The sequence below is a fragment of the Pongo abelii genome, chromosome 9, assembly GCF_028885655.2.
Source record: "Pongo abelii isolate AG06213 chromosome 9, NHGRI_mPonAbe1-v2.0_pri, whole genome shotgun sequence".
Taxonomy (NCBI): domain Eukaryota; kingdom Metazoa; phylum Chordata; class Mammalia; order Primates; family Hominidae; genus Pongo; species Pongo abelii.
In genome coordinates this window covers 127,486,283-127,496,234 of record NC_071994.2, presented here as the reverse complement: position 1 = coordinate 127,496,234, position 9,952 = coordinate 127,486,283, and the positions used below count along the sequence as shown (strand labels likewise).

At 37.3% G+C, this 9,952-nt stretch overlaps 1 protein-coding gene across 1 annotated transcript; it reads right to left on the bottom strand.

Moving 5' to 3' along the window:
- Positions 1-2,398: 2,398 nt before the first annotated feature.
- Positions 2,399-3,331, bottom strand: LOC100450879 (olfactory receptor 10D1B-like). Its single transcript, XM_002822636.3, has one exon. It carries the CDS (start codon positions 3,329-3,331, stop codon positions 2,399-2,401), a length of 933 nt encoding a protein of 310 aa, XP_002822682.1.
- Positions 3,332-9,952: the final 6,621 nt, after the last annotated feature.

Below are 9,952 nucleotides of genomic sequence, written 5' to 3'. Positions count from 1 at the left end.
GAAGTATTCTCTGTGGTTGTAACATTTGAGCATTAAAGACCAGAATGAAGTGAGAGAGTAAGCTAAAAAACAATTCTTAAAAATGCAAAAAATATTATAATTACCAAGTTTTTGGAGTCCCTACATTAAGTCAGCTGAGTATTTTGCTTTTGTGTCATTCAATCTTTACAACAGCAATGCAAGAAAGGTATTACTATTTCCATGTTGCAAGGGAAGAAAACGAGACTCACAACTTGAGACAGTATATATATATTTATATTTATATTTATATATACATATACACACACACATATATATATGTGAATTTCTTCTACTTACTAATCTCGCTGCTTATTAAGGGTGATTAGTAAGCAATGATGACTTAAAGTTCTCTTAATGAAGATTTCCTCACCCCAACAACTTATTTTCTTTTGGGCCAAACTTTAAGTAACTAGGAGAAGGAAGGATTAGACAGAGGGCCTTGATATCCTCAGTATCTATTGAATGTGTGCATTCGTTCACTTACTACATTTTGGTCTTTGGTGCTCTATTTTCCTGCCTTCCTCTCTGTTTTGCGCTTTGCCTAAATGACAGCTCCATAAATATTTTTTGAACAAATACACAAAATGACTACTATCATGTTTCCTCATTTGATAAAAGCTCTTTAAAAGACAAGGACTGTGACTAACACTGAAGTTTTTCCCCAAAAGCTAGAAGAAGAATATGTTATCAGTACTCTGGAGATACTTAGTGGGTACACAAAAACTGACACATATGAGAAGACTGAAACTCTGCTTCACTAACCACAACAAAAAAATCATCTGGGATTCAGACCTACATTTGCTCAACAAATGAGCTGTTACTTCTGTACTGTCCATCCCCAGCTGGCCCTTTTTTGTCCTCACCCTCCCTGAACCTACCTGACTTTTGCTTTTGGAAAATGCTTGGCCAAAACATATTCTGATACAATGGAGTGATGACATTGTCAAGTCTGATTCAAAACATAGAAAAGTGAGGACTCTGACTCTGCTTGAGATAAAGTTTTTGCATGGTAAATGGTATTTGAACTGGGCGTTGAATGTTGAGAATGAGTTTGTCCAGCTGAAGACTTGAAAGAGCACTGCAGGTGGAGAGAATAAAAGGCACGGAGCTTAAGAAAAGTGAGCAGGAAAAAGTGTGCTCCCTTCAAAAGCATGGATCTGCTCCCCACCCTCATATGAGATCCAAACAAATGTTGTGTCTGATTCAATCTAGCAGATTCCTTGACTGAACTCAGCAGATTCCTTGACTGACCTCAGATCCTGAAGACAGTCAAAAGGAAGGGAGACTTGCCTCTGCCTTTCCCTCCTCGGCACCCCCTTTTCTTCCCATAGTCCCCTTCTTTCCCATCACCATCTTCTCACTACTCTTCTTCCCATCAAATTGCGGTCTGAATTGTAATAGCACATTTCTTATGTTAAGCTCACTAGGAAGAACAAAGACATATACGTAGGAGAAAACTAAAGTCAAAGCCTTTGTGTAAGCAGAGTATCCAAAACCATAAAACAGCAGCTTGGACTTTGCAATGCCCCATGTCTGTGCTGGGGATTACACAGCCAAACTCAAGTTTCCTAATACTAAAAAACAGCAGAACCAGTTACCCCTCACAGTCTCTTTTTTATCTACCCTCTCCACATTCTCTTTCATCTACTGCTTCAGCATCAGGCCAAGGCCTGCTTATAGGTCTAAGACCAACAGACAGGCTTTACAGGTGACAGAGTGCACTAGACTCTTTTTTATCTCACAGACTCTTTTTTATCTACCCTCTCCACATTCTCTTTCATTTACTGCTTCAGCACCAGGCCAAGGCCTGCTTATAGGTCTAAGACCAACAGACAGGCTTTATAGGTGACAGAGTGTACTAGTGCCTCGGATTCATCCATAAGAGACCTGCCTTACATCCCATCCAGAAGTTCTTTTATTTTATACAACTTCTTTATGCTTAAGAAGTTGCAGGATACCACCTCCATGTAGTTGAACCTCTTCCATTTTTCTGCAACTTCTGGACTATCAAAGGAGGGTTTATTTAATCAGTGCTGACATTTAATGGGTCAATTAGAAAAAACATGCCAGTGAAGACGAAAAAGTGCTAGAGTAAGGAGAAAGAGGAGAGAAGGAGAAGATGTAAGGGCAGAAAAACAGAAGAGACAATTGAAGAGAAGGTCCAGAATAACTTGCCAAGCAGGAAGAGATAATTTTTCCCAGACACGATAATTTATTAGTTACCTCACCTTGAGTCATTCACTTTATGTCTTCAAGTCTTCACTTTTTCACCTGTAAAAGGGGGCCGTGATAATATCTGTGCTCCTCATTGCACAAAAAGAAATACCTTTTGTAAGTATTGTGATGTTATTAGTGTTAAGCTACGGACCCTTCTCTATCACCTCCCAGGAAGGAAAGCTACTGGCTGCAGAACCTTTCTCAAAGAATATTTAACTTCCTTATTTCTCAGACTATAGATCAAAGGATTCAGCATGGGGGTGACCAAGTTATTCAGGATTTGAACCGTTGCATTAAGCCAGGGATTGGGGGTGGGCTGCAGGTAGATGAGAACCACTGGCATAAAGGACAGAAGGATGGCAGTGAGGTGGGCGCTGCAGGTGGAGAAGGCATGGCGTCGGCCCTCGGCAGAGCGGATCTGCAGGATGGAGCAAATGATGCAGCTGTAGGAGGTGAGGATGAGAAGGAAACAGCTGAGGGGCATGAGGCCCACACTGATGAACCCTACCATCTCCAGGGCTGAGGTATCTGCACAAGCCAGCTTCAGCATGACTGGGATATCACAGAAATAATAGTCCACCTCATTGGGGCCACAGTAAGGCAATTGGAAGGTGAGAGTGGTCAGAAAGGTGGCCTGAATGCAGCCAAAGAATGAGGTCCCCAGGGCTAGGATGATGCACTCTCTGTGGCTCATGATTAAGGTGTAGTGTAGAGGATGATAAATGGCAACAAAGCGGTTGTAGGCCATCACCGTGTACAGAAAACACTCGGTGCAGCCTAGGAAATGGTAGAAGAAGAGCTGGGTTGCACAGCCTGCATAGGAGATGGCTCGGCTGTTCCCTGAAAGATAGCACAGCATCTTAGGGGAACTCACAGAAGGGAAAAATATGTCAAAAATAGACAGCTTGCACAGGAAGAAGTACATGGGCGTGTGAAGCCGAGCAGAGGAGACAATAGCCAGCAAGATTAGCAGGTTCCCCATAAGGGTGAAGATGTAGAAGGACAAAAACAGGACCAAGAGCATAGTCTCCAGACCCTCCGTGTGCGGGATGCCCAGCAGGATGAATTCAGTCACCACCGAGAGATTCCTCATCTTTGTCAGAGTGTTGGACTTCAAAAAAGAACACAGGTCTGCAAAGTATGAATACTGACATCAAATCAAGAAGCTGTCTGATAGATGTGCTGGCTTCATGTTTTAACATTCCACAATCAACCTTCTTATGTAGGGGCAGATCTACATAAAAATATAAGGATGATAAAAATTCTTGACTGCAGTCTTTAACTTTTGGTTTTGGCCAAGTTGGACTGAGGTCACCACAGCCTCTTTCTTACAGAATACAATTAAAACTATATAAAATCACAAAAGTTATTGCCTAAGAACTCTGAAAAGCAAACAGAAGAGGCAGGTGGGCAAAAGGAGACAAAACCTAGAGAAGAAAACCCTACAAATATGAATTTCTATTACATTTCTCCTCTAATCTTGTGATTTTGAACGGAGGGTGGCCAAAGTTATAGAACTGAGTAGGGGCTGCTCAGGATGCTAAAACCCCAATAGACGACCATGTTTTTCACTAGGAAAACTGATAAAAGAGGCCTCTGTGATCAAAGCATGTAAGGGAATTCCTGCATTGTCTCTCTCTCTCTTTTTAATTCCAGCTGTGTCATAAGAGTCTTCTCAATTTTGAAACTATGAGGCAATAGCATGAGAAACAAAAACTTGGAGATAAACTCCACTTTTTGAACAGAGGATGCCAGCATGGAGGAGTGTGTGTGTGTGTGTTTCTGTGTGTGTGTGTGTGTGTGTGTGTGTAAAGGAATCGACAGGGGAGACTGGTGCATATTTATTTAGATAAGAGAGCTGGGGAAGGAAACAAAGCCAGAGCTCACTCCTAAGCTGTGCATGTGTGGAACAGACCCAAGGAAGTATCGCAAAGGCTTTAAAAACTGAACTACAATTTGAAACACCACCCAGGTCTTAGACTAACCTCTGTGTGGCAAAATCTCATACTAACTTCTGAGCGGTACATTTGAAGGACAAACACAATGCGGCATATTAAAGGCTTTGAAAATTGTACTGACATTGGGAACATTGCCCATGGAAAGCAAGAGGAACTACTTGTCTGATGCTCTGGATTGACAACGTGTTAAAACAAACAAAGAAGCAAACAAAAATCAATATTCTCCAGAGAATTTTAACAGGATCTGGAGTCTAAATAGCATAACACGAAAAGTGTCCACAATGAAATCTGAAATTATTTAGCATACAAAAAATCAAGAAAATGTAACCAATTCTCAACAGAAGAGATGATCAACAAATACCAACCCTGAGATTACCCAGACATTAGAATTATCAAAAATATTAAAGCATCTGTTATGACTGTGTTCCATAAGGTATAAAGAAACAAATTTAAAATAAATGCAGGAATAGGAGTCCTCAGCAGACAAATGTAAACCATAAAAAAAGGAACAGAGAAAACATTTAGAACTGAAATATAGAATTAATGCTTAAGAAATTAGAAATATTTAACATCATACTGGGAGTTCTAACTAGTGCAACAAAGACAGAAAAAAGGCAAGGGGATACAAAGTAAAAAATGAAACTTTTTCTATTTACATACAATATGTTTATCTCCATAATAAATCCCAAGGAATCTACAATAAAAGCTTCTAGAACTAATAAGGGAATTTAGCAAAGTCACTGTATGCAAAGTCAATATACAAAAATATGTTATGTTTCCATATATTGGCAACTGAAAATTGTAAAGCAAAAGTAAAACGAATAGTATCATTTATAACATCACCAAAATACACAGTTTTGAGTCTAGTAAAATATGTGCATGATCAGTATATTGAAAATAAAACATTAATGGAAGCAATCAAAGAAGACATATATAAATGGAGAAACAAACTGTGTTTATGGATTGGAAGACTCAATATTGTTAAGAAATCAATTCTCCATAAACTGTATCATCAATGCACTCTCGATCCGAATTCCAACAGAATGTTTTTTTTTTAGATATTAAGAAGACGATTCTAAAGTTTATATGTAAAGAATAATTATAATAGACAAACGCTTTTGAAAAACAACAAAGTTTGAGGGCTCATACTACTAGATTTTGAAACTTACTATAATGCATAATGCTATGTTCAATCAAGACCATGTGGTATTGATGGTATTGATGAAGGGACTCATAGCTCAATAGAACAGAGATCCTGAGAACAGAACCACACATATATGGTCAACAGATTTTTGAAAAATTGTGCAAAGGCAAGTAAATAGAGAAAAATGGTCTTTTCAACAAATACCAAATAATTCTGAAACAATTAGCCATTCATATAGTACAACAAAACAAAACAAAAACCAGTGATCCCAGACCTATGCCTAACACCTCATACAAAAATACACTTAAAGGAATCATATATTTAAATACAAAATCTGAAACTTTAATACCTCTGAACACTCATGCAGTCCACATAGACCATTGTGGAATTTTCTGCAGTATTGTAAAAGAGAATCCAAGTCACATTCTCTGGTTTCCAGAAGAGTGTGGTATCTCAGCTTCAGGAACTGACATTTGGTGCTTATAGAAGGAGGTCCCAAGGGGGTATACTATCAAGACTTGAACACACTCATTCTCCCTGGATTACTTTCTTCACATACCGTTGGGCATTTCTCATGATGTAGTCATTGGTAGCTATGAGGGAGCAATTAAAGTTAACCACATTTGCCACCCAAAATAAAATAACAATAGTGAGATGCTTTGAGAGAGAAAAGATATACACCTCTTCCCAGTGTGCTTGCCTAGAGAATGGATTCCAATCCTGACCTCAAGGGTTCATGGTTCTTTTGTGCTTGTCTCTTACATGTTTATGTCTTTGCCTATGGTGACATTTAAACACCTGTAATTTAATTGCATCAAAATTTCTGGGAATTTGTAGATATCTATAATTAGCATCACCATTTAAGACAGAATTTAATAATTAACAATTGTTTAGTTGTTATGTATGTGTTCTTCCAGCAAATGCATCTCAAAAGTAACATTAATAAACTAATACATTCAAAGAAAGATTATAAATTGATAAAGATTATAAATTGAAAGATTATAAATCGCATATAAAAATGATTTAATATACCTAACCGTTAATACTGATTGAATATTTGTAAGTACTGTGATTTTTTTTCAAGTTTAGTAGTTTTTTTCTTACTTAAGTCACAAAACAAACTTGTTAAGTAGGAGAGAAAGACTAAAGTACAGAGAGATTTAATAGCTTGATCACACAGCTGGAAAGTGATTGAGCTAAGAATTAAACCCAGATCTGATTCCAAAGCCAACACTTCTCCCCTTCCACTGTGAGAGCTCCCAAGAGATATTTTGTTTAGAGAAGTAGAGACATGATACTTGACTTCAAATACTTACAAAAAATGCTATGTAGATTTGTCGTGTGGTTTTCCATGGTGAAAAGCCAGTAAAAAGATGTGAAACTAATAAAAACTTAGATTTCATTTCAGTATAAGGAGAAAAACAATAGTGAGATATGTTGCCTTGTGAAGGAGTGAGTTTACTACCACTGTAAAGAGTGTAAGCATGGATCAAAAATCATTCTTTCAGAGATGTGATAAGGGACATTCCTAATCAGAATGCAAGATTATCCTACATGTACCCTTTATATTGCTTATAATTTTGAGATCATTTGATTTTATTACATAGTCCATCTTTTCATATATATATATATATATATCTGAGTAGGCACAATAAAGCTTAACAAATGGTTCTCTTGGTAAGCAGGTGATTTTCATTCAAACATGATAGATCTATTCACCTTTAAAACATTGCCCTTAGCAAACTAATGCAGGAACAGAAAACAAAATACTGCATGTTCTCTCTTATAAGTGGGAGCTAAATGATAAGAACTTATGAACACAAACAAGGAAATGGTCACTGGGGTCTACTTGAGGGTTGAAGGTGGAAGAAGGAAGAGGAGCAGAAAAGATACCTATTGGATACTGAGCTTAAGTACCTGAGTGATTAAATAATCCATACATCAAACCCCCATGACATGAGTAGTTTACCTATGTAACAAACCTTCACATGTACTCCTAAAAGTTTAAAAGCCCCCAAAACAACAAACAGAAAAACCAATAATAACTATGAATATATGTATAGTAGTTACCATGGTAACAAATCAATACCATTTTTAATGTATCTTAGAAGAAGAGAAGCACATGCTATGGGGAAAGCCAGAATTCCACTGAAGAAGAGTCCCTTGGGATGGCAGATGCTCATTGGGATGCTTTTGTGTATGGTATGTAGCTTTAAAAAAAAACAAAAAATCTCAATTATGTTAAAAAACGAATACATACAAGCATTGTACTGAATATTTTATGCATATTAACTCTCTTAGTCTTTCCCAAAACTCTGTAAAACAGGTAGTGTTAATTCTCATTTTACATCAGAAAGCCGAGGCACAAAGAATGTAAGTGAATTGAACAAGTACCTACATCTATTAGTGGGTAGATTTGGGTCTCACACACAGAACAGTAGGAATGCTTTGCTGAGTAGTTACTAATTCTGGCTTCCTAATACTCATTCAAAGACAATAATTCTAAATAATCTTATTTTGTATTGCTTTATTTTTACAGTGTAATTTTATTTTCTCTTAATTAATTCTCAGAAAATCCTTGCAAGATTGTTGTAATTTCCAGATAAGGACATTGAAATTCAGAGACTTAAACTTTTCTGAAACTAAAAAGTGAAGAGTAAGTTATACCCAAATCTTCTGACTCCATGTTTAGTCTTATTTCTATTACACCTTCACTGTCTCCAAAAATACTTGATGCGGAGAGAAACTGCCCCTGTGTAAGGGAAAAAATATCACTCACAGATTCATGCTTCCAAGTTTGGAGAAGTTTTCCTGGCACCCTTGCAGCCATTAACTGTCTTTATATATTATTATTTTAATAGTTTATGGCACCAGCTTATAGCTCAGGAGAGGAACACGAGTCTCTCCAGATTATATTATACTAAGTTAATAGGTTGTAGAGCTACAGAGAAATTTTAGTGCCTAATGATAATCCCCAAGAACATACTTCAGATTATGGTGTAACAAAGATAAATTTACATCATATTCATTTCATTCAGAAATAACAGCCTGTCTCCTTGTTTTACTTCTACTTATGAGTTCAAATATTCAGTAAGCCTGCAGACTTTTTCCTGGACATAACTGAAATGACCTCACCCACAGAGGTAGACCCCACCCTTTAAATGAAAGGTTTTACTGTTTTTTGTTCGTGTATTTATAATAACCCCCAATTATTCTAATAAAAATAACTATTCACATACTATCTGTCCATTTGTTGGTGGCGGCGGGAGACTCTCTCAAAGAAACCAAAGAGGAAATAATCAAGCTTGGTTCCTTGGACCCTAATACCCGAAAGATTGATGAATTGAATTTAAGTCAGGAGAGAAAACCACTTTTATGTGATTCAGGATATACATATGGAAACATGTCCAACAAGGGTTTGGAAAGGAAGATTTAGGGTTTACTCTAGATATCATGGCTAAGTCATCCTGCAAAACTGTAAGTCCTCAACCTCTGAAAGAGCATAATGTTCACTTATACCATAGTTCTCCTCCACTTGGGTTTATGGATATGAAGAATTCCTAAGTAACAAAAAGAAAGCTGACACTGATCTGGCTTGATCCTCTTAAGAGATATTATTTTATTATGATTCAAACCAGCATCATAAACTAGTTAAGTGTGGTGTTTACTGCATAATTCAGAAAAAAATTTAACAAAACTTTAAGTATAAAACTCTATTACTTATTACAATACCCATCTTTCTTAATCGATTTACACCTGAAGTTGCAATTTTTTGAATTTTTTCAATCAGACCTTGGCGATGACCTTCAGCAGTAGGATATAAATAACTCCCACATGCTTAGTGTTCCAATAATGGAACACTGGGCATAAGTGGCTAAATGCCTCCCATTTTGTCATAACAACAACTATGTATCTAATAATAATCTAATTTTGTTGACAAAAAGGGATTCAGAGAAAATTGCTAGTGTTTACCTCTTGAAAACCATCTTCTAGAGTACCTCAAATTTACCAACACCTGCAATAATTTCAGACATATCAGAGTTCCATAATAATTTGTCTTAGGATGCTGATCTAATAGTACGACTTTTTTTTTAACAAATATCATAAATTATATTGGTTTTAAATATCAATTAGAGAGCAATCAGTTGTGTTTTGTTGTTGTTGTTTTTGTTTGTTTTTTTAGACAAAGTCACACTCTGTCGCCTAGGCTGGGGTGCAGTGGCACAATCCCGGCTCACTAGAATATCTGCCTCCCAGGTTCAAGCGATTCTTGTGCCTCAGCCTCCCAAGTAGCTAGGATTACAGGCGCCCGCCACCACGCCTGGCTAATTTTTGTATTTTTAGTAGAGATGGGGTTCCACCATGTTGGTCTCAAACTCCTGACCTCAGGTGATCCACCCACCTTGGCCTCCCAAAGTGCTGGGATTACAGGCATGAGCCACCATGCCTGGCTGCAATTAGATTATTTTCAAGAGGCTATTAATATGTATTCTAAACAACTTTGACCATCACGGAATAAAGATTTGAGAAGGAATATGATTGACCTAACACACAAACTTCTTCCTAGACTATGAGAAAGCTGGAAGAAATGTTCAAAGCCTTCTGCTCCCCA